The sequence below is a fragment of the Brachyistius frenatus genome, unplaced genomic scaffold (genome assembly GCF_029030835.1).
Source record: "Brachyistius frenatus isolate BFR_SWC_R1_liver_20210118 unplaced genomic scaffold, ASM2903083v1 Contig_282, whole genome shotgun sequence".
Lineage (NCBI taxonomy): Eukaryota > Metazoa > Chordata > Actinopteri > Embiotocidae > Brachyistius > Brachyistius frenatus.
In genome coordinates this window covers 232,152-257,422 of record NW_027210881.1, presented here as the reverse complement: position 1 = coordinate 257,422, position 25,271 = coordinate 232,152, and the positions used below count along the sequence as shown (strand labels likewise).

The 25,271-nt window shown below is 44.2% G+C and overlaps 2 protein-coding genes across 6 annotated transcripts in view; both read right to left on the bottom strand.

Moving 5' to 3' along the window:
- Nucleotides 1–1,538: 1,538 nt before the first annotated feature.
- LOC138634905 (ADP-ribosylation factor-like protein 4C) lies at nt 1,539–4,300 on the bottom strand. Its single transcript, XM_069722109.1, has one exon. It carries the CDS (start codon nt 4,209–4,211, stop codon nt 3,627–3,629), a length of 585 nt encoding a protein of 194 aa, XP_069578210.1. The 5' UTR covers nt 4,212–4,300; the 3' UTR covers nt 1,539–3,626.
- Nucleotides 4,301–9,830: 5,530 nt separating this feature from the next.
- LOC138634919 (SH3 domain-binding protein 4-A-like) overlaps nt 9,831–25,271 on the bottom strand; it is a 34,120-nt gene continuing 18,679 nt past the window's right edge. For all 5 annotated transcript variants that reach the window (XM_069722134.1, XM_069722133.1, XM_069722135.1 and 2 more), the window contains 4 exons: nt 23,352–23,532; nt 20,454–22,807; nt 12,122–12,310; nt 9,831–11,852 (listed from right to left, as the gene is read on the bottom strand). In XM_069722134.1, the coding sequence (XP_069578235.1) occupies nt 11,628–11,852; nt 12,122–12,310; nt 20,454–22,807; nt 23,352–23,475 (2,892 nt within the window). In that variant the 5' untranslated portion in view covers nt 23,476–23,532 and the 3' untranslated portion in view covers nt 9,831–11,627. The remainder of the gene's footprint in view (nt 11,853–12,121; nt 12,311–20,453; nt 22,808–23,351; nt 23,533–25,271) is intronic.

Below are 25,271 nucleotides of genomic sequence, written 5' to 3'. Positions count from 1 at the left end.
TCTTATAAAACAGTTTTGGGTTTTAAACTGAAAATCTGTTTTAAATAAGTGCTGTACGTACAAAACTTTTTTTTATTTTTATCGATTGTGGTTTCACAAAAGGATTTAAATTTCAACATATTGTCTCCAAATGTTCTGCAGCTTTCAAAGAGCCCATTTTTGTGTAGCTTCTATTTTGAAAAGCCCCATAAAATTCATATTTTTGTGCAACACAAAGAGCAGATCTTGAAAAATTGCTGTAACTCAGCTGGATAATTCAAACAAAAGATTTTTGCCATCAACAAAAATCTGACAACTCGCTTTAAAAAAAAGGAAATAATCAGACTCGTGCACACTCAGCAGCATTTTTAAGCACGTTGGCGTTCAAAGCTTCTGCAGCAGATATGTGACAGTCCTCCATTTTGGACTGCGAGGGTGGGAAGTGTGAAGGATTATCATCCAAGAGAAAACAGATAAAAACATGAAATCCCTATTCGCAGCCACCCACAGAAACACAGAGAAAAGAAGGTAAAGAAACAAAACAGATAAATAAAAATAAAGTGGGAGTCTCTGCGCTCTGTCAGCAGTTTGAAAAGCAGACAACAGAATCGATTTCAAACTGAGGAAACACACTGAACACTTGATTGTAGGTGGGAAATGATCATGAAGATGATCTACGGCTGGAGGTTTCAATCAGCTGTTATTTGCTAGTTTTACGGGCAGAGCGTGTTGACGTATCAGATATCACAAATTCAAGTAAAACAAAAATGTCTGATGTTAAAGTCCAGCGTTTTGATGACCCACCCATCCACCCCGCCCTCTTCCCCCTTCGCTCCTGTCATGGCAGCTACAGCCACTAGAGGTCGCTGTCACTTCAACATGAACGTATATCGTTTTGAGGCATTTGCTAAAATGAGTAAATTATAGCAATCTTTATCTTTCCTACATAAATAATTGAATTTTTGATCAATAATTCATATTAGAATGGACAGATGTTACAACTATATGAGATTAAACTACGTGACACTTTATGTTTGTACAAAACAGTCACATCAAGATCAAAATAGGTCATTAGGACTGTTGGAACAGTGAATATTTAGTAGTACCGCAGTATATTAATGTTATTGTAGAGTTTGGACAGTGTATTTGTTTAGGTATGATTTACTTTTATAAAATTAGGAGGTAATTAGTTGTGCTTTTAATTGATATTGTTATTAACACAGAATTTGTGCATTTTGACTAATAAAACATGAACCTACGTCTTAAAAACAAAACAACGACCTAAAATCACATTTTAAAACAGCAACCGGCAAACAAAGCATGCGATGCTAATGTTAGCATGCTTATGAGAAACACCTGCTGACGTCAACACGCCAGCGTTGTCACATGAGCGTGATGTAGTTAGCGTTTAGCTCGGAGAGCTCACAGAGCTGCTCTTCTTTCACTGTAACCTCCAAAACAAACTGTAACCTGTCATTTGAACTTGAGCAGGGAGCTGCTGGGGATTTCCCGCCCTGATTAAACCTTTGGAAACCAAACAGGAGCCACAGACACACACGTTCAATTACAAAGAGTTTAATCCCAAAAATACTTTTCTTTTCTCTTTTTTTTTTTTCATTTTGGCTTGTAATACATCGTTTGGTCTTGCTGTATTTTGGCTGTAACACTGTTCTGTAGAACTCACATTGTCTGAAGTTGTGACTGTCATGCAATGTTGAACACTGAGGAGGCGGCTGCCACGCTCACGTCAAAGGTTTTAGATAACATTCATGAATGTCGCTGAAACGTACAAACATGCTGCAGTTTATTGTTTGGATCATTTCGTGGACGTCAAGCTGCAGCATCAATATTTCCTTCTATCTCTTCTGCTGCGACGTGAACGTGGCACAAAACAACAGTCCACGTACGACATTCAACAGGCCGCCAGGCGTCAGTGACTCTTCACCAACTGTTCTGCGAGCTGTCAGTCAGGCGGGTGAGACGTTGTTTGGACTGTCAGATTTGGGGACTGACTCGGATTGACAAAATGTTTCGGTGTGTAGGTCGTTCAAATAAAGCAAAATTATATTCAGAGCAGCTGAACAGGTTCCAGCCTGTCGATTAAATTCACTACGTCATCGTGACAGGAAGACATTTGACTTCTCAGCGATCCGCCACGTCATCGCTGGCAGGTTCAAACAGTCTTGGGATGCAACTATGACACTTTACAATAACTCTGAGAAACAGCTGATTTCTAAACTACAAAGGTGGATTAAAACAAGTTGAGACGGTTGCTGATGATTTTGCCTGAGAGTCCCTCCGTATGTGGACAACGACGTGTTGTTTCTCTGTAAGGAAACACCTCTGATGATAGTTGGATTGGCTCGTACATTTTTTGTTGTGATGTTGATGATTATGATTATGATTACTTAAAGTTATTCTAAAGTCTGCTAATGTGGGAAATGTGTATGAAAAAGAGGTAATCAGTGTAATCAAATAATCAAATAACAGAACCAGAAGATTAACAACTCGTCTTTTGTTTCATTAATGCGCTCTCCAAGTATTTGGTGACAAATCAGTGCAGCTGCAGGTTTGAACGCTCTGATTGGCAGAAGCAGGCGCTTCATAAAAGCTAACACGGAGTCCACTGGCAACTTATTTAGTAACTGGTTGTTGGAAGAAAGGCAGCGATGCTGCAGCGAGGCGAAAAACGGCCGGCTGAAAAAGCTCGTAGGAAAAACTAATTACACGAGGATGTGATTAAATTAAACATTTCCACCCCAAAATAGATGAAATCAGCTGTTCACAGAGCTGAAAGCCTCCAGAGGGGGAACAATCAAAGGTGGTTCCTCTGAGGAAGACGCACCACCGAGAACATGTCTTGGTGCAAAATCAGGGACGAGAGGTCAACGCTTGTTTCTGTAAAGATGCATTTTTAAACTTTAACTTGTCTTAACCTGTAATTCCATTATTTATTTTCTCCTCAGCGCAGCAGGGGAGGCTTGTAAATAACAAAAGAGTTCAGTGTGTCTTCTCAGGGGAATCATCTTCGGTGTAACACCGCCTTGCAGCTCTAAACCCGTCTGTGCGTCAGTGCATCCCAAATCGCATTTACAACAGTCTCACATCTGTGCACAGCACAAGGCGGCAGCAACAGGGAGCTCCTACTCTTTAGAAAACATCCCCGCTTTAACGCAGACGCCCGAATGAAACAGTCCTATTAATATTCCTCCATCAGGGACTTCTTGACAGAGTGCCAGAGTTTACAGAGACACTTCCTGCTTGTGAAGAAACAGTCATCTATCGAGACAAACCATCAACATTCCTCCACAAATCTGACATTATTGAGACTATTATGAGTTTAAGTCGTTCATGAAGAGTTGTTTACTGCAAATAAACATTTTTATCGTCACTACGTTCAGCTGTAACATTCCTGCAGGAACATGGTGAGTTTTTAGGGATGAGATGTATTGTAGCGCAGGTGGCATGACTATAAATATATTCCCATCTTATATGAAGACTTGCACTGTCACTGTTGTAATCAGTAATGATATTTATGGTGTTTTTTATCTGCTGTGTAGCACTAAAATCTCCCTTGAACCGGCTCTCCAATGTAATGTTTCTATTGAAAGGACTTGTCTTCTCTATCGTCCAGATCAAATCTGGCATCACTGCCTCTTTTTCTTTTGCTTCAATGATTTCCTCCTCTTCACTATCATCTCATACAGCTTGTCCATGCCCTCGTCCAGTCCCTCTCCTATGATGGCGCAGGCTGGCTGGACGTGGTACGGGGTAGACGGGCTCAGTTCGGCCAGTGCCAGCTGCCTCTCGATCTCCCCGACATCTAGCGCCCGGGGCAGGTCCTGCTTATTGGCGATGACAAGCAGCGGGGTCCCCTGGTTCTCCGAGAACCGGGTGATCTTGTGCAGCTCGGTCCGGGCCTCCTCCAACCTCTCGGCGTCCACGGAGTCCACCACGTACACGATGCCATCCGTGCAGCGGCTGTACGGCTTCCACAAGGGCCTCAGCTTCTCCTGGCCCCCGACGTCCCAGAAGTGACAGCTGATACCCCTGGAGGCCCCCGCGCCGCCCAACCGGATCTTCTCCGTGTTGAAGCCGATGGTGGGCACCGTGTTGACGAACTCGTTGAATTTCAACCGGTACAGCACAGTGGTTTTGCCCGCAGAGTCCAAGCCGAGCATGACTATGTGCAAGGACTGGAAGGCAGCCAAATTGGAGAAACTATTCCCCATCTTGCAGGCGGGGAAGGAGGAACAGCATGCACTCGCAGAGTCCCAGCAGAGAGCGAGATCACCGCAGGTAACGCTTAAATGTCCCAGGAGTGATCCATAGTGGCTTGTTCCCCGGTGACAGTCGAAGCGAGAAGTCGGAAAACGCGCAAAGACAGAAGCCTGATCCGCGCTTCTCCCGTTCAGCAGAGGTGGAGGGCGCAGCCCGTCGTTGCGCGGCGGCACTCCGGTAGCCAGACAAGCCGCAGCATCCTTGGACTCGTTCCAACTGCACCAGGCGTCCAGAAAATGTCAAATCATCGCACGTACAAGCGGTGCGTTCACGGCGCACACCGCTCTCCAAATGCGCAAATTACGCGTGGCCGAGTGTCACATCGCGTCGCTGCATCTGGCTGTTTGTCTCCAAGTGCGCAGCAGCTCCCTTCAAGTAACACACAAACACACACGACTGACGGCGTGTGACGCGTGGACCAGCCTCTGAACGCTGCCACATAAAGGTGTGTAAAGCTCCAGCTGAAAATCACCTGATCTGTCTTCCGGTTAAACTAAACCCCTCAAAAATAAAAGCCTTCCAGTGTGGCATTGTACCATTAAACACCCTAAGTAGCGTGAAAGAGGATCTTAATTTGAAAGGTACTGGGTCGTGGTGTTGCTGCAGTGTTTCCTCTGCGCAGCGTGTTTCCTGAGCTGTAAGACACTGACACCTAGTGGCCAACTAGAGCAACTGCAAGCTGAGGTACACGAGGCGCGTCATATTTGATTTTCTAAATAAACCGCATACATAGAGGAATGTCTGTCAGATTAAACCATCAGAGGACTCCTGTATGACTTTTTAAGGTTGATTGTGCCTGTGACACAGTCAGTATTTTACTCTTGTATTTTTGCAAACATGTTGTATGCCTATCTACATAATTTTGAATGATATTTTTTCTTTCCTTCATTTTTTGTTTTATTGCATCTGTCCTGTTTGAAGTACTTTAAATTCCTCTGTTCATGTATACATTTGTAACTTACTCATGGTTTTATACTGTTTTATCAGGTTTTTAGAAGACATAAATTGTTCCACTCTCAGTTAACATGCCTTCAATCTAGATGGTGTTGTTTGTGAATTAGAAAAACAGGAGAAAAAAAACATGGAAACACTGACCTCAATTGTCTTCTATGCCATCTTGTTGTGTTATTTTCCAATGGGTCACGATTAGATTCCAGTTTGCACACCAGTAATAAAGGCTTGGACTCTGTAATAAAACAGAAAACCAATCGTTTTTTTTTTTATTTTACAGTGTTTCCTGTCAACAGAACGACAGGAAATGAAGAAATCATTACTCAGCAGATCAATAATCTGATGAAAGAACTGTATCTGATATATTATTCTCTTTTTTAACACATTTAAATGACTGTTGAAGTAAACCGCACATTATTTCAAGGGCTGAAACTTGCATTAACAGTGGGATCATGTGACATTTCTACCACTTGGCGGCAGCACAGGATTTCAGTGGAGGATGAGCAGCTTTCTGCAGTCACAGAAATGGCAAGAAGTCCCAGAGCTGGGATGAGATGTTGGTTTTTACCTTTCACATGTCTGTTCGTCCCAGAGACCGCTCCACTCGCTCACCTGCACTTACAGTGTCTGATTAAACATGAGCTCAGGACTGTGTACGATGTCAGATCAGTCTGTACCACTGGGTGTATTCATGCATCAGAGGGACCAAAACTGGGTTCATATGACAGAGTCCAGAAAAGAGTCTGTAACTGCTGGTTTAAAACTCATCCGCAGCAGCAAGTCTAAAAGTTTGTACACACCATTTCTCACATTATAAAACAAAACTCTGAAATAACACGTATGGATTTGTGAATATTGCTGAATTGGTGTTGGTATACAGGCAGGAAGCCCTCAGCTAAAGGGAAGCAACAGTCCATCGTTGCTTTAAGATATGAAGGTCAGTCAGTTTGGATAATTTTCTTCTGGAATCCAGACTGGACCGATTTAAGAACTTCAGCCAAATCTATTTTCTGAGGTCGCTGGGATCCTCTAACATCTGTAAGAAACTCCTGCAGATGTTTTGCCAGTCTGTGGTTGCCAGCATTGTTTCTCTACGCCGTGGTGTGCTGGGAAGGCGGCAGCGAGTCCTGGGCCTGATGTTTTTCCTCCATCTCACTGGACATGTTGTTAGTCTAGCACCTAAAGTCACTGTATTTACCTCTACTGGGCCACAGACCCATCCATCCACATAATACAACATCAATTCAAAGATAGAAACACATACATGCATTTTAAAACAAGATAATTCTTCTCATATTTTACAACTCGGTTTTACTAAATATAAGATGTTTTCACTCTGTTAGATCCAGTTTTTACAGCGTACATAAATCCATGTGTTAATTCATAGATTTGAAGTCAGTACTGTAGATTCAACATGACTGACACTTCTAAGTTTGGCTGCAACAGAAGTTGTGTCGGCTGCACCTGCACTACCTACTGCTGCCTGACTGTTATGTGGTAATCAGCTGTCATCCACCCTGAGCATGAAGAGGTGAAAACACATGTGTGGATGTGCAGCTTTAAGAAGGAAGGGAAAGAGAAAGTCCCTGAACAACAACCTGAGTCATCAGGACCTCAGTAATTGTTCCCGCTGTCCTCCTCTCTCATTGATTTCCCTTCTAATGAGTGTGTGTGTGAGATCAATGAAACAAATTACAAACAGGACGCGCACACACACACAGCAAAACTTTCTAAGGCCACAGCTCACTCCTCTCTCTCTGTAACGAGGCCGGCCGTCTCTCGCCCACACAGCCTCTTCATCCATAAAACAGGAGTCTCCCTCGCTGGTCTACTTTAATTTATTCCATCGCCTCCTCACGGTTCCTCCGGTAACAGACGACAAGCAGCAACCAGACGTAGGGGGGGTTAAAACAAGCTCGTTAACCTGCTGAGGGCCAACTTTCTGAAGAGAAAAGGACAAGAATCAACATGAAATTTGGTCTTTAACAAACAGCAAACATCTAAAATGATCCAAAACTCCTCGTAAAAAAAAAAAATGTTTCTGCTATTTGTATTTTTAACTCTCCTACTGCTACACTACTTGTTATGATCATATACGGTATTTAAAAAGGTTAAGATTTAATTTAGCTGTTGCATTATCTCTGTGATAAAGAACAGTTACGAGAGCTGGAGCCACGGACAACTCACCAGCTCGCAGTTCTTTGTTCAACAGATAATAATGTTTATGTAATGAGGTACTTTCAAAAAGTGAGATTCTCTCTGATTTTTTTCAGACAGATGTGGCTTTTTAAATATTGAATCAGGTTTCTTCTTTACTGCACTTATGTCATTAACTAAAAAAACAAAAACTGGGCTCTGAGAAGCGTTTTGCATTTGAATGTTGGTCTGCTGAGTTCCCTGAAACACGCAGCACAGTGGAGCATCTTTGTTATCGGATTCATACGATTTCACAGCTGATCAATCCGAGCTTTCAGACACTGAAGTCACTCAAAGGTTTTCTGAGGCCTCGTGACAACAAACTCTGCCTGAAGGGCCGAGACTTGAGAAGCAGCAGATGAAGGAGTCTGCAGGCCTACGAGGTGAAACCAGCCCGGCCTGCTTCCACACGTCCTCCTGAAACTCCGGCAGATGAAACGGACCGACGCCTCGTCCCCGAGCTTTTCATCTCACCACCTGTTTTGCATTTTGAAAAGCTGCCGGCCGATTTGTCCTAAATTAACAGAGGGAAGAGAAAATCATTGTTTTCCTCTCACACCTCTCTCGATTGTCTGACAGACGGGATGATACCTGATCATCTCCTGCCGGTGACGGAGATTACAGAGGACACCCAGTAAATCAAACCGTTCACATCCGCACCTCTGAACAAGGTGTATTTTCTAAATTGAGCCTTTCGTGAAGAGAATATCAAACTTGCAGGGTGGTGTCAGGCGATGGGAACACTTTGCTCTGCCTTCGCTCCTCTGGAGAAAAACACCGGGCGAGACGACTTTGAGGATTTGGAGATGAACTGGTTTTGATCTGCCGATGACTATTTCTCTCTGTGAAGAGAACAAGAACACAGTTTCAGGTGGTTAAGACACCTTTAAAAAATGTATTTAGAGGGTGAGATATCCTCCGTCTATAAAATCTTTGAAAGGGCAAGTAAATTAAATATTTATATTAAGTTTACTTGTATGATACCAATTCAACGAATCATTCATTGAACCTACAGAGAATTATCAGCTGTATCTGCAGCTCCTCCATTTTTTCGGAGTCTCAGTTCGTTGTTTAGCTGTCCGGCCACAACTTTTTTCACTTTCTTTCTGCACCTGCGGGAAATTTTCAGAGAAAAATCTGTAGAAAGCCTCCAAACACAAACCGCTCAGCAGCAAACAGACACAGATAGAAACTAGCTGGTGAACACAGGGGAGCGTTTAGCAGCTAAAGAGCCAAATAGTTCACTTCGAGGCGGGTGGAGATCAAAAACAGTAAACAGACTTAGATTTATCAGGAAGACACAAAAACTACTCCACATATGTAAATCAAGTTATTGGAGCCTCAAATTAAACAAACAACAGATAATATTTGTAATCCTTCCCTGTTTCATCTGAATAAAGAAAAGCATGTGAATGAATAGTGTGCTTTTCTTTCCTAAACTAGCACCTGAACGCTAACCAGCTAGCAGCACTGTCAGAATAAAAAACTCACAAACACACAGAAGAATTACAACATCTTACAAACACCCAGGAATCCTGTGCAGCTTTTTAAAACCTCAGTTCAAAGAACATCTTTATCACCTTGTTTACTAGTTTTGGATTATGATTTTTGAAAAGATGGTGCGCACACACACACACACACACACACACACACACACACACACACACACACACACACACACACACACACACACACACACACACACACACACACACACACACACACACACACACACACAGCCTTGGTCTGAGTTTCGAGTTGTATCCAGGAGACGAGTAGGAATGTGGAGGGTGAGTCATCGAGAGGCAACGGACGACCCTGTCAAGGTGGCCTGTCCTCTGAGGGGGAATAATTATCTGCCTTAATTAAGTACATTAAACAGTGTGTGTGTGTGTGTGTGTGTGTGTGTGTGTGTGTGTGTGTGTGTGTGTGTGTGTGTGTGTGTGTGTGTGTGTGTGTGTGTGTGTGTGTTGTGAAAGGATTATGTTTGGCTGGGATAAGAGAGCATACGAGGATGAAACTGTGTGCATTCATGTGTGGTGTTTATGCTTGCGTTAGTACATGAGATTGTGCGTTCATGTGTGATAGCTGAGTGTGTTTTTCGTGTGTGTGTGTGTGTGTGCGTGTGTGTGTGTGTGTGTGTGTGTTTGCACGAAGGAATCTGCTGTATTGTCCGTGTGGAGTTCATGATGGTGTCACACGCCACTCATAATACACGCGTGTGTTGTGTTGAATGCTGGAATCAGGAAATAATGAAAGCTGGTTGATATTAATACTAAAATATGAATATGTTAAGAATATCTTTTTAAGAGTGTTTTTAAGCTCAAATAATGGATATTTCAGGCACTTTCATTACATGTTATTTTCAAGTTTGTCTTTTATTGATTTTTTTCTGAACAGATTTCAGATCCGCGGCCCGTCGCTCACGAACGTGGTAATACTCAGTCTGCGTTCGGTACAAATATATAAATGTCTCTCATATTTCCTGTTCAGATAATGTTCATAACACTGCAGCAGTCACAAAAACACATTTTAGAGAAACAAAAGACCGAAAATGAAAACAGAAACAAACGATACCGGCATCGATCAGAATGAGAGCTGATCGATCACAAAAACAACCAAAAAGGCTTCATAAATACAATTTAAACAAAAAACTACATTAATGTAGTTTTTACTGTTCATTCTTTTTTGTGTAATTTTTGATAAATCAAAACACAAGTATGTGTACAGTGTGTTCTTTAGAAAGCCATGCTTGCTGGCTAACACAGCGAGCCTTAGTTTTTCATTTCGTTGTGTGACGATCGTGCTTATTTGTTTTTAACAGGATAACGTAGGAAGGTGGAAATGTTTCAGCTCCAGGTTTCTCGCTTGACATTACGGTGCAGTCAGCACTCTTTTTTTTTCTTTTTTTAATCATTTTAATTATTCTGAAGTACATTTTAGAAATGTCTTCGTGTCATAATTCATCTGGAAAACACGAACACTTGCAAGTGTGCAAGCTGATTAGCTCGCTAAAGGTGTAGTGGAGTATGTAGCGTTAGCGTGTGCAAGAACTACATTTTGATGTTCAACTTAAACATACTTTTTTAGTTTTTAGCTGGACTTAATATCAATAATATTAATATTAATTTTGACATTTCCTTTCAAACTCTTTAGTTTAATGACACAAATTGTTTTTGAAAAAGGAAATCCAAACTAAGAAAACACAACAACACTGCTGATAATACGTTAGCTGCAAGTATAAAAAAATATAAGTACATCTTGCATGAACAGATATACTGTACCTTTATGGACACACGTGTGACTTCAGCATTGGGCTTTCAGTTTTTGGCAAAGCTAATCGCAAACAAATTCTCTTGATGTATGAATCTAAGAATAATTTCTGACAGATTTTTTTCAAATATCCGCCCTTCTTTCTTTTATAAAAAATGCCAATGGGTGACTAAAAACTGGCCGTCAGAAATGGGAGGAAAAGTTATTCATGTATAAAGTTTGGCTTGCAAACAACAGTCGAGAGCGTGAGAACAGTCACTTCTGTACGAGGGTCAAATCAAATTTGAAAGCTGTGCAAATGTCACAGTGATGTACTGCAGTGGTTGAGGTCTCTGATGTTGTCCTGAGGGTGAAGGAAGGAAATACACAGTGATGGAAACAACAACTGCAGAAATCTGAACATGTAATTCACTGAACCCACAAATGGAAGGAAGGTGGTGATATAAAAATATGAAACAGAGAAAGTCAAAGGACAGACAGAGGGTGAGGTAGAAAAGAGATGAAGAAGAAAGCAGGAGAAACATGAGAGGTAGAGAAAGCACAACGAAGAAGGACGACGTGAAGGGTAACAAAGAAAAAGAGGCCGATCCTCCGGTTTCACATCGACTTATCCAGTGCTAGAAATGGTTTCTACCTGTGGTGTCTAATGAGAACCAGTCATTGCTGCCATGATGTCGATCCACGACTCCAAACTAGAGACCAGGACGCACAGGTCGGACCTGAAGGACAAAGGCAGAGGGAAAGCCTCAAGGTTCATCAGACTGCCTAAAAACTGCTCGGTTCAACGTCCAATCCCAAACACGGTGTCCTTAGTAACATCCCTTCGACACCTCCCGTCCACTAAAGTCAAACCAAACTCCACCACAACGGATCTCAGATCTGAGCTCCGGAAACTTCCAACGCAACTTGTAAAAATGATCCCCAGGTTGAAAAAAATAAAGAAACGTTCAAACAGCAAAATCTCCGTATCCGGTGGGACAGAAGGCGGCGCTGCGCAGGGTGTCGAGGCAGTTCACCAGGATCAGCGTGCCGGTCAGGTGCTTCCACCTCTTGGTGATGGGGTTCCTCATCTTGTCCAGACCCAGGTGGAGCTCCTGGATCACGTCTCGGTAGCTGTCCCCGACGTGGGCGGCCCACGTCAGCAGGAAGTCGTAGGCTGGTTTCCACATGGACTGAAGACACAGAAAGCAACAGATTAGAGGAGCTTGAGCTTTCTTTTATGGAAGAGGTTCCCTGTTAGAGGTGAGACTAATGGAGGCAGGTGGAAGTGACAGGTGCATCAATACAGTGCTTCAATTTACACCAAATATCAGTCACAACTCAGTGAAATCTGACCACACAGACGTGGTACTCATATTTAAATAAGAGTCCAAATGAATTATGAGAACTATAGTTCCTTAATTATTCCTTAAACGGATATCAAGAAATAACGGTTTGTCACCTCGTTGTCCAGCAGGCCGTTCTTGTCGCGGTGCGGCGCCTCATAAGCCTCCATCTGCTGCCTGGACACTCGGGCCAGTTTCTCGGCCAGCTCCCTCCAGCGGGACGCCACCTCCACCGCCGTGGTCAGTAAGACGAAATCCAGGACCAACCTGGCGACCAGACCCTGGCAGTCCATCTTCAGCAACGCCTTGATGGGTTGAAGAGTCAGCAGGGAAATGGGGTTTGAATTAATCAAAGGAGAATGACTCCTTTTCAATATCTCAACTACTGGGAGATTTGGAGATTTGGAAGCTGTACAGCAAAAAACAAAAGCTGAAAAAAGTGTTCGGGAGGAAAAAAACCTGGTTTTGTGTATGAGTATAATCCTATAAGTAGTGCTGCCCCTCAAGCTGCTGCTGTAAACACGTTCCTACTCAGCTAACCCGGTTAAATGAGGGTTAAAAAGTACTGCGCTTTAACAAAAAGCAGCTGACTGGAAAATGCACCCCAGGCAAGAATTTATTTTTCTTGAAAAGTGGCACGACGACCACTGACATGTTTTTCTATTTCCTGACCAAAATACGCCGTGTGTGTCTATCTAGAGATATGAGCATCAAAGTGAGTCCCTGTCCTGCGGTGATACCTTTCAGCTTCTTTGCAGGGAAGCTTTTTCTTTGTTGCCAGGCACAGAAAGCAAGAAAGGCAGACACATATGTTTCCTTCCCTCTACGACATAAAAATAATCCTCCACCAGCGGATTAACACCAGTTTTTAGAAATTTTCACGCAAAGATTTTTCAAACCAAAATCGAAATTATGTAGAAAAAAGTCGAAACGCAGCCAAGCCTCACAGATGAGCTACGATAAATGGCTCTGCACGGGTCAAGATGATGTATTTTAACACGTGCACACAACATGTCCTTTAAAATGAATATTGAGTTCTCAGGATTCACTTGATTTGTTTATATTTTGACTTTAAATGCAGATAATTAAAGTTTTTCAGGATTGTACTTGTTATTCAGGCAATCAGTTGCAGGTTTCACAGTTTGATAGCGAAACAATTTGTGTCATAAAATCAAGCAGCACTGAGATCTTCAGGGATTATTGAGCGTCGCCGCTGAGGCCACACGATAGATGAATAATCCAATCATGGCTGAAGATGTAAGTGACAACAGAGAGTCGCTGCTCCTCTGTTCCTGTCGCAGCTCCCGTCAGCCTCCGCGCAGCGAACACTCGCTTTATTAACGGCTTCATCGGGTCACATCAGCGAGCGACGTTGTGTTCAGCGTCGCGTGAAACCTTTAGTCATCGAGGATTTCGGATGAGATGCAACGTTCACGTGGAGAAAACAGCAGCGTGCTGAATATGTCCTGATGTGATTCACGTGCTCGCGGCGGCAGGAATAAAGAAACATGGAGGACATGTACGAGGATTCATAAAGCTGCAGACACGTGCGGAGATTTACATGATAAGAAATGTTGTGCCGTTTGAAGGGAGCAGATTAAATCTTTAATAATCTTTCAAACTAATTTCAGACGTGGTCAGAAGTGTTGGTGCTCTCACACCGCCGTGCTTCCTGGAAAGTGTTAAATTAAAAGGTGTTTCATCACACAGACCTGCCGCCTTTGGTCTGCGGCACAATTCTTACTCAAGATCCTCTGATACGGTCCAAACCAGACTTTGGGGTGACTTTTTACAGCAAAGTTTAATTAACCTGTGCAGCCTGTTATTCTTCAAAAACATGACTTTTCTGGAGGGAATCAATCACATGAAATACCACTGGATCTGTAAAACACTCAACGCAAAGTGTCTCACTGCCTCCTGGAGGCTGCTGTTGTTTCTGTGTATCACAAGAATAGTTTTAAGCATAAACACGTGGAGTAATTTCAGCATTTTCCGCAGCTGTAGGAGACGAGCTGCGGCCTCGAGATGCCAGGCAGGCAAATTAAATGATGTCTTACTGGTTTTTAATTAAATCCACGAGCGTGTCGACAGCGCGCGATTCGGGCCGAGCGCGTCTGGAGCCGCTGATAAACAACCGCCGGGTGAGTTTTATCGGGATCGTGTTGCAGCGCGGAGCGACAACCGTTAGATGAGGAGCTGCAGGAGCTTCACCGCAGTTCAGATGAAAGCCAGTCGACATGTGAAGGGAAGTGGTGTCCATTGATAACCACCGACCTCATCACCGCTGCTCTATTGATTCATTACTGACATCGTATGATACAAGGCTGCAAAGAGGCTTTACATGTCGCTGCACAGTCAATATAAATGAAGATATAACTTCTGTTTGAGTGGAGGGAGTCCAAAGTAACACTGATTTGGGTCAAGATTCCCCTAATTGACTGATTGTATAATGAAGAATTATTGCTGTGAAGAGCTGACAAAAGTGTGAATAGAATTCCTGATAACCGCCTGCTGACTATATTATATACTCTCCCTACTTGTTTTTTTTAAGAGGAATTAAAAGCACTCAGCAGAATCCCTGTTTTTTGACGCATGTTGAAATAACTCATAAAACAGCTTATAACCTTGTAATCCCCAGGCCATGTCATTTCCAGTAATTACAACCATCTATTTTTACACTCCCTTTATCTCCTCTGTCTTTTTCTATTATAGATTACAGGCCTGCAATGGAGTTAATTAACCTGAATAACCTACAATGTGCAGGTCAGTCTTTTTCATACCAAACTGAGATAATATAATATTTCCTCTCCACCACCGGCCAGACGAGCACTTTGGCCTCCGACTGCTGATTCAGGCTTCACACAGGTTTCGCTCTAAATATAGACGCGGTCTGCCGAGCTGTCCTAACACATGATGTGTTCAAATGCAAATCAGGAGCTCCTGTCCGTGCAGGAGAGGTGTGATGTTTTAAGCCGGAAAGGATTGAAGCAGGAAGCATGACAGGAAACGGGAAAGAGTCGGAGCTTCAAAATAAAGGGCAGGAGGTCAGAGAGGCCGAACGGGCAACGCAACTGGACACAACAATAAATCTGGGTTGTGGTTGTCTGGGAAAAGAGAAGTGTCATCTCGCTCTGAGACATGAAGCGGCCCTCAACTGCACCAGATGGAGGTCAAAGGTCAGCGTCTTGCTCAAGGACACTGTGTCAGCTGTTGTTTCAACCCCAGCTGGAGTCTTTTACATTTCAGGCCCCTCAGTTTAAACTAGATCAGTTTAAAGCTTCTCTGTTTGACTAAACTCTATTATATAATGCTGCTAATTGAACTTTATCTGATATTTAGCCTCATTTCATAAAAAGAGGGCTGCAGAGTTTTAAAACCTGTAAAACCTCTTAGAGTCATGTGACACTGCTAACATGAATAAAAAAATAAAAAAATCTGCCCCACCACAGCACATTTCTTTATCCGTCTCCCGTTTCCAGACGGATTTCAGTCGTTGTTTCCGGCTTATTAACCAACAACCTGATTGTGATCTAGAAATAGAAAAACGCCGTGCGGGTGAGCCGAATGAAATAGCGGCGACGTGCAGGAAGCACTCGGAGCAGACGGACAGACGGAGCTGACAGCTGACCGGACGGCTGTCAGCTAAATGAACTTCACTTACAGACGCTCCAACAGCAGAGAAGCAGGGGAGGAGGAGGGACGTGGGGGAGGGAGGGGGTGATACTGACAGGTAGATAAGAAGTGAGTACGGGGCGGGCAGGGAATACAAATACAGGACGAGCTAAACTATCTCTATATCCAAACTATATCTTCAAAATCATCTGGTGTCTTCAAAGGGAAGATGAAGATGTCTCATGTGGACACACCAGCTGCTCTTTACATGTTACATCCAATAAACTGGGAATGTTTACGAACATTTTAAAGAAAAATTCAGAATCTGACTCTGTTGTTTTATTAACATGGCTGAAAAACAAATAGTAAAATACATAGAAATCCTCTCTGGAGACGGTCCTTTAAACCTCCCCATCTGCCTTTCAATCGTTCAGCTTGTTTTGTTTTTTTGCTTTCTGCAGAAAATCAGCCTCATCTGCTGTCTAATCTAATCTTCCAGGTTCTTCTTTATTTATGTCTTAAATGTGTTCATGAGTTTAGCTCCTATAAAAGGATATGTTGAAATGTCCCCAGCTGTTTACGTGGATGAAGGTCACTGCAGCTCCCTCACTGGCTGCTGCTGAGAAAAAAACCTTTGGATCAATCACTTTCTTTGTGGAGCCGGTTTCTGGGTTGATTTTCCACTGACAATGTGCTGTGTTTTTTTCCTACAACTATCTAAGCTGCAGCGGATCTCACAATTCAAGTTTTTGTTCCGATAAAGCTGCAGCAGCCGCGTCTGGATAATCAGGCTGGCTGTAAAATATTCATTACGTTATTTACATGCTGATCTTTATTGGCCGTCACAGGGGGGGCTGTACGTTTATGAAGAAGTCACATTTTCTAAGCTGCGGTTCTGTTAGTGTTCATTTTTTGGACTGAAGGCTTTGCTCTCAGACGGGCGGATTGATTACGTCCCCTGCAGGAGTGATTCTCCTGCCTCTGTGCGCGGATCTATTATTAAACGACGATCTCCTCCGCTGACAAGCACAAGGGACGGCTTTCTCATTTTGTCCTCCGCCTTTGTAACTCGATCCGCGGTGTTAAAAGATCTGCTGGGGCGGTGTCGGGTGCCCCTGGGCCTCCAACTCCGTCCTGATCAATGCATGCTCACGTTTCACATGGGAACACCTGTCGGCTCGCAAGGAGGAGGAGGGGGAGGAGGAGGAGGAGGAGGAAGGGGTGAAGATCCTGAACCACCAGTGCTTGTTCTGCTGGAGCACTTTCACTTGAAATATTTCACGCCATCCAGAGAGCGACTTACAGATGAAACATCTCCATAACTTCAGGTTCTAGTTAAAGTTGAAGTCATATTTACATGTTTTAGTACAATTTAAAGTCTTTATTTCAGTGTGTACAAGAGAGTGAAGTCACTGTTGTCCTGTGTGGTCCGAGACAAACCCGTCCACGACCTCCTCCTCCGTCCACTGAAACCACGTCTTACATCAAACCGATTATCTCAACACACGTGTGGTCACGCAGGAGACGAAACACGGCGAGATTAGCGGCGCTTTTGTTTGTGCCGTTATTGTTCGATTAAAATCAATCGACACGACAAGATACAGATACGTTCGGGGCGATTATACAAGCAGATCAGCTTCGAGTAATGCAAAGCAGGAACGGGATAAAAAGCTGCAGCGAGCTGTTTAGATGAACTGCAGCAGCAGGCGGCTCGTACTGCAGCTGAAGGTAAAACATAAAAAAAAGAGGAAAATCCAGCTGTGCCAGCACGCCCTCAAACTGCTTCCATCTTTGGTGCAAATACCCCCATTAAGGAGAAATACTACCCGGTTTGACATCATACGCTGGACACATCATATGTCAGACAAGCTTTAGTCGCTGAGGTACCAATCCAGGAAACTAATATAGTGAAACAGCTGCTATCCACAAAAAGAAACTGTATCAGTGAGCTTTTTGAATGCATAGGTTTTATGGGTAAAGTGATGAACTGCACAGTGGTTGAAAGGTTCCTCCTAAAGGTGTGTAAACCTCTGCTTTCTTTCTCAGGCCTCCTGTAACGACTGCCTCTGTGAAGCAGTAATAAAAATGCTGCTATGTGCTTCGAAAAAAGAAAAGAGGCAAAAACAATGAGGTGCTTCGGAGTCAGATTGTCAGGAACATCGAATATTCCCACTGCAGCTAAAAAAAAACCTCCGTATGATTAAAAGCAAACGCTGAAGCCAAATTTATGGCACTTTAATTAGGTTAGCAGATGGCCTGCTAAAAACTATTTGTTTTGTGCTGTAATTAGCCAGGCTTGCCCTTTATGCTAAGCTAAGCTAATCGCCTCCGTGCTTCAGAGTGGGATCGTTCTTCCCAGCAGGTTGAGGAACATGGACCTCGTTCTCATTCAGCGTCCTCCTCTCACTGCAGTACGTAGGTGTGTCTGAGCTCCTTCTTTTCCACCTGTATCAGCTCTCACATGCCTCCCAACCTTTACTCCTGCTTCTCTGCTTCCTCCTCACTCATTACAAGAAGCCACAGGGCAAACAATGAAGCTACGATATCTCACTGACCCCGTGGACTCACCTTCAATCACCAGCCTTCGACCCTCGACTCATCCTCCTTTCCTGACACATCTTTTCACCGAGCTAATTAACATATAGAAGTGGTCTTTTAGTGAAGTGAGCCACCTGAATTTTGAGTAATTTAACCCCAGTGTTTCCCCTCGATACCTCATGTAGACACAGATGAATGTGGATTTGGTGCTTTTGTCTAGTTCGGGCGCAGCAAAAGCCAGATTACTGAGAGAAAACAACGAACGCCTTGTTTGCTAATCGAGGATTTTGAAGCCAAAGGTTCTCACTGCAGGAATGTTTTAGTCAGTGAGAATTATATAAGAAGGGCTATTTTTTCCTTTGAAGGGAAGGTCTGGTAATCCAAGCTTGTGTGAGTCACTGGACCGGCAGCTGGATGATGACCAATCGCTGAACGTTACAGGGGGCTGTTCGCAGCAGGGGGCCAGGTTCAGATGTCTTTGGACAAAAAGATCCAGTGAAAATCTGTTTTAAAAAACTGGCCTGGCCGACTGCTACGACCAAACAACACCCAAAAACCCCAGAGGTCTGATCTCTTATCAGAAAATACAAACACTAAGAACAGGACAGGTTGAAGGACTCGCAGACACGTGAAGTCATGAAATCATATTTTTGCAGTGGGTCAGAGTTTTTTTGCGGCAGCCTTCAGGCAGAAAAGCACACAGCGTGCTTTTCCAACACCTGCACGTGTTGTAACAAGGTCTTTCTATCAAGGTCAGTGGGACAAACCTCTCCATCGCCTTGGTGAACGTGTTTCAGACTTCATAAGGAAGCTGCTGGACTTCAGTGAAGGACACGTGAGTTTGTTCTTGTTTCATATTCGAGGAAACATAAAAATCAAATGGAGCCCAGTGGAGTCAAGGATGAAGCCTGGTGCAGAGATAAGAAAGCCAAGGAGCTGAAGGTAGCCGCCAGATTAAAAGCCGTCCTCCTTTCTTCAGACTCAGAACATGGAGCCAGACGGGGAGAGCTGGCTGCAGGTGAGTCGCTCTGGAAAACTCGGAGGTGAAATGCATCAAGAGAAAATGAGTTACACCCTCTTTTACCTGAAAAGACCCCATTTAGAAACGCATGTTACCTCTGATGGCAAAAACCGGCGGCCGCATTGAGCTGCAACAACAGTGCACGCATGCTTCATCGACTCTGCCCGGATAAACAGCAGTCGGAAAACGTGCTTTGCTTAAAGTACTTTCTGAATGATGGTGTCTGGCGAGGGGAATGCCTCGGGACTGTTTTGCTTCCTGCAGGGTGCCGGCGCTGTCAGAAAAACACATCAAGGTTTGCGTGTGTTCGCTTGACAGACTTGTTTTCACCCAAACTGCAGATGTTGCGGTTTATTTCTGTGCTTTTCCCCTTTACAGGATTTTCTCCTCCAACTCCTGCTTCATTTTTCATGTGATGCCTGTTTCCACTGTGAGCCACCTCGGGCGGTAAGACAAGTTGTTTACTACTCATGTGACTGAGCAGAAGGACTCAAATCCTTCCAGTTCACACACATAGACTGCGTCCCCCAGACTGCAGTGAAAAAAAATCTGTTGAGGGCTGTTTCCGCAAAGAAGTGATAATCAATCAAACAGCGAGAGCCTCTGATTGTTTAGGAAATTAATTTTTTCTTTCTTCCGCCACAAAGCTAAACTAATGATGCAGCAAACGGCTCCATCAGTCGTCTCTGACTCTCTAATGTGCATCATGTCAGAATAAAAGCTGCTGCCTTCTTTTATGTTTATGCAGGACTTTTTTTTTGGTCAAATTTTAGGGCAGTAAAAGCATTTGCTGACCATGAATGTATTTTTCAACCGCCTGCAGGATTTAGGGGAATGGCACCAATTTTGTGCCTTGCTGCTATTTCTCTGATCGAGGACAATTTACTGACTGAACTTGTATTCCTCCCAAAGAATGCAGCGAAATGTTTATCTTTTCCCAGCTTCTCAAACGTGAAGATTTGCTGCTTCTCTCTGTGTCAGGTCATTTCAATCATGAGTGAATAATCCTGTATGATAAGAAGAAGGGGAGGCACACAACTTTAAGTGCCTTGCACTTGAGGGCACCTTAATACAGCTGTGAGAAGCCTAACATAATACGTACTTATTCAAAGGTGCAACGTAGTGGAAATGGATCTTAAAAACACTATAAAATCACTATAAAATCCCCTCAAACACATTTTCCCGCCTCTAGATTGTCTGTAAATTTGCACGCAGACAAACCTTTCATGATGTCTTTGACACTTAGAAATAACGGAGATACTAAAATGTCGTCTTACCATCATGAGTTCCCGTTGGAAGGACTTCCTCTCCCTGTTCTCCATGTTGGTACACTCCTCTTTGAGTTTCTCCAGAACCGACGCCACCTTCTCCGGTTCATTTTCCAGCTCGGTGCGACAGAAATAATTCAGCGGCAGATTCCCGTACCCCAGGGCGTCTGCAAACGCCCTCCAGTTACCCACATTCTCCATCAACACCGTCCTCACGCTCGCATAGATGTACGTAAGAAACTTGCAAGGCTTCAGGATCTGCTCCAGCAGCATGGTGGTCGTTAGGTCCGGCCCACACCAGTAAATGGGCTTGACCTTACCCAGAACCAAAACGTTCTTGGCGTGGACGAGCCCCATCTTTCCCTGATAGTATCCAATGTACCACTCTTTGGTCCGCAGCTGCCCTCGTAGTTTGATCTTCTCCTCGCTAAGCAAAGCAATGACATCCCCCTTCTTGTACTCCAACAGATAGGTACTCTTGTGCTGCCTGATCACCGTTTTAATCAACTTGCCAAACTTTAGGTTCATAATGCACCTGTCCTGAAACTTTGGGTGTTTGGAGGTGACAGCCAGCGGCGAGAGAACGATCTTATCCACCTCTTTCTTCTTCAGAAACCTCCTCTGGCCTGTAATCCTCACTCCGGTCTTCGGCGGCGGCGGCGGCGTTTGGACGCAGAACTGAGTGAGGATGCAGTCGAGGGCGTCCTTGACCTGGACCCTGAGAGTGAAGTCTGAGATGCTGCCGGGGTTGTGTGACGTTATCATGTACAGGAGCCGGCTGACCTTCCCCAGTTTGACCTGAAACCCGCGAACCATCCCGGCGCCCTCGCTCGCCTTCACCTGGTAGTTGGACATGTTGGAGTACAATCCCACCTGGAGGTCCTGAGGGAATCCCAACACAAACTGGTGCTTCCCCCACAGCTGGAGGGCCACCGGCGGGGCCGTGGCGGCCTGCCGGCCCACCTCGTTTACCAGCAAGGTTTTGGGCGCGCAGTCGTGCCCAAACACGGCCACGACAGTCTTGAAAGAAGGGTGGATGTGTTTAGGTCCGTACACACCCAGAGTTATTTTCCTCTGCACGTGGTCCCACACCGTCGTATTGCGGGTGATGTAATGCGACTGAACCACAACCGCTACGTACACGCAAGGCTCGAGACTATCCAGCTGCACCTGCACTGTGTCCTTGTAGATGTAGGCGTTAGGGATCGGTGTGTAAGGCCCTTCTTTGCAGTCACTTCGAACACAAAGCACTTCAGCAGCGTGACAACTCTCTTTCTTCACGGCTACCGATACCTTCATCTCCAGCGTGATGAAGGACTTGGTCTCCATGTTGCTGAGCTTGATCTCCACCACCGGGCTCACGGTGGAGCAGTGGTCATTATTGAGCTCCAGAGGAGGGTCCAGTAAGGCTTTCATGGAGATCTGCTGGTGGTCTCCTTGGCTGACGTGGCCCTCGGGGATGTGCACGTTGATGTGGGTGTCCGGAAGCTGAACAACGCCTCCATTACTGTCCAACCTGCACACTATATTGGTCTCCACCGGTTGCGTCTGGCCCCACCCGGGACTCTGACCCAGGGAGTCCAGGTCATGGCAAGACCTGGCTAACTTTCTGTGGTTGAGCCAAGCAGTCCTGAAGTCCTCCCTGCTCTGAAACTGCTCCGGTGAGGGAGCCTTAAGGCCCGTGAAGAATCCAGAAGAAGGTAAGGTTGGGTTGGACTGTGCCTGCAGGACGGACAGTTCTGACAGACTGTGGGAACGTTTACTCCTGAAAAATGGATTATCCCTGTGTGTGTTAGGTGCAACCTCCTGGTTGGGGTTGGTGGGGTTGGTATTGTTAATATGGCAGCTGCTGAACCCATTGGACATGATCGCACTGGTGTTAAAGTTAGAGCAAGACGACGGAGATGCCAGAGCGTCAAAAAGAATAAGATCCGCTGAGTTCCTCACACCTCCATCTTTACAGTTTTTATCTAGCGGGCAGTTAAAGGGGTTCAAAGAGAAGGAGCTTTTGTTGTAAATCGAGGAGGGCGTCAGGCTCATCCCCGTCCACTCCCCGAGACCCCCGAACTCCTTTGAGCCATCGTCATATCCCTCCCCAAGACTGTCGATCATCCCGCTGTCGCTGAGCGAAGAGTTCCTGAAGTTGATCGGTTGAACGTAGGCGGCCGGGATGTATCCCATTTCTGTGTTGTTGTGAGCGTACCACCACTCTCCGCCTGACGTGTCCAGCACATAGAGGCGATCGCCTTTGCAGAATTTCAGCGTGGTAAAGCTGCTCGGGCAATAATCCTTTATGGCGACCACTTCCTGTGCAGCTCCATAGGAGGCTGAGGTGTCCAGCCTTAAGGCACTCGGGGAAGGCACTGAAAAGGAAAGAGATCACAGTCGTGTTTGTAAAGTGTTTTGCAGCTGGTTTGATGCTACTTCGGAAAAGTGCACTCAATTACTTATTGGCTGATTTTGTCTCATAATCAGACACAGATAAAATGGACCAGTTGAACTAATGAGGTGAAGGTACTGGAGAGCTTTGAGTCCAAATGGGTTAATGGTTCAGTTCACCGTCGGAAATTTTATTTCTAATCATCTGACTCCAACTAGAATTTTTTCAGGTATTTTATGAGCAGATGAACTGCATAATTTACTGCATAATCTGCTATTTTTAGTTCACTTCATTAGCGTATATGGAGCATGTAAACAAAGCTGTAATGGAGTGAAAGAGCCACAGAAGTTTTTAACTGCATAATTTAATTGTAAAAAGATGAAGAGCACAAAATTAAAACAACAAAATTATTTAAATTCTAGAGACAGATTGAATTATTTAAATTAATCAGTCTTGTACCTTGCAGAACATCCTTTTCTCCAGGTTGTAACTGAATTAAAAAGGTGTGGGAGCGGTGACACACTGACCTTTGACATCGTTGAGACTGGCCCCGCCAACCCCTTCACTGAAGTCGATGAGCGTCCCCTCAGACTTACAGCGAGGGAGGATGTTGTTGTTGTTCGTCACTCTGATGATTCGATGGGCAGCCATAGCCGGTGCTTACAAAAAAAACACCAAAAAAACGCTTGCTCATTGGCGGCTTCTCATCTGGAAGAGAAACAAACAAACAAAGGATTTGAGGATGGGAGCGCCTGGTCGGTTTTAAACATCTGCATTCAAGCAGATCTGGAGCGACTTACAGAAGCAGTGTTAATTTTCCAGATCAGCAACACAGTCAAAGGTCAAAGCTGCAGCAGCAGAAAATAAGGTCGGGGAAGAAATGAGCTCCTGGCTGAACGGAGAGAGTTTGTCTGAATCAATGCAAGGAGCACGAATGTTGAAGTCGGGGAGATGCGATTGAGGAGCGGAACAATCGAAAAGCAATTAAGAAGTCAAACCTAAAGAGATTTAAGTTCTGGGAGACGGTGACAGTGAGAATGGTCAGAAATATAACGTAAAGCACAACAACAGAAAGTTCACTTTTATATCTTTGATCAGTTGTATCTCCTTATCTTCCAAATCCTCCAAACTTCCTTCTCTACCCACCAGGAAAACCTATAAAACAGAAGTCAAAGGCCGGTCTCAGAGGCCACAGGCTGCCAGTGTTTTTCCTTCTTATTCTACATCTCAGATCCTATCAAGCAAGTTACCAATTTCCTTGTCAGAATTGAGCTGAGATTCAATTTGCGTGTGAAAACACACAGTCAGCAGACGACTGTAATCTGATTAGAGAAGCAGAAAGAAATTGTTTTGCAGCAAACCGTCCCGAGAGACTTTATCACTCCTGCAGGATGCGGCGACAGGGGGAACATTTGCATTTGCACACTAATGATGCCATTTTAATCTGATTAAAGCAACACAGACTGCAGGAGCCGCCTTTCACTGATTATCTTCATTAGAGCTTTAATGTGAGGAGCTGAATGATTTTTGTTTTCATAAAGCGCTGCTTTAAAGCTGCGAATAACACACAGAAAATTAGCTATTATTAGCGAGGTCTGACATACATTATTGAGAGTAAACAAGCTTTGGTGCGGAGCGTCTGTCTCCTCTGAACAGCTTCCTCCAAAAATAAAGCATTGTTGAGGTTCCTGTGAGTTCTCTTTCAATTAAACTTGTTTCTTTCTGCATAAACTGTCTTCCTTCTCATCTTACACTGTCAAAACTGTTCAAATGTGCATGCTTGGCCTCCACCACAACTCACAGTGAAAGAAAACTGAGGGCAAAGCCACACAATCCAGCTTCAAAGTGGGTTAGCGGTAAATATTCTATGTAACATGTAAAAATTGCAATATGCAGAAAAATGTCATTCTTCTATCTTTTTGTCAGGAAACTAGTGCTGGTCCTCAAGTACAGCTTTTATCTGATGAATGAACAGACGGAACATCGAGTGGATAAAAATTCAAGTATTAGCTGACCATCAGAAGATGAAGACATCGAGCGGTCGTGGTTTTTGCTCGTGGCCAAAAACTTGCCGTTTCCAGGAGAAATCTAGCGGAATAAATGACATTTCTTCTATCCTCTGATCTGATTAACAATCATTTAAGTCTCCACTGATGCTGAGTTTTAAAAGAACGTAATCCACTTAATGAGTTCACGTCATGTAAGAGGAACATAGATGATTTACTTTTTGTGCTTTTGTTTGTCTTATGTGAAGCTGGTTTGCTCCAGTCTGTCATGAAAAGTGAAAAATGTATATTTACAAGGTTAAATGCAGCCGAGGTGCACTCTGGGATGCAGAGAAGTGAAAGCGGGGGCTTGTTTAGTAGCTTGTTCACCCGGGAGTTCCCACTGAAAGCCGGCCAGGCCCCTCCGAGGTGACATTTCATTTTCCTGCACCCACTCTGCTC

Coding starts and splice junctions, on each gene's coding strand:
- LOC138634905 (XM_069722109.1), bottom strand. CDS start 4,211: ATGGGGAATAGTTTCTCCAATTTGGCTGCCTTCCAGTCCTTGCACATA.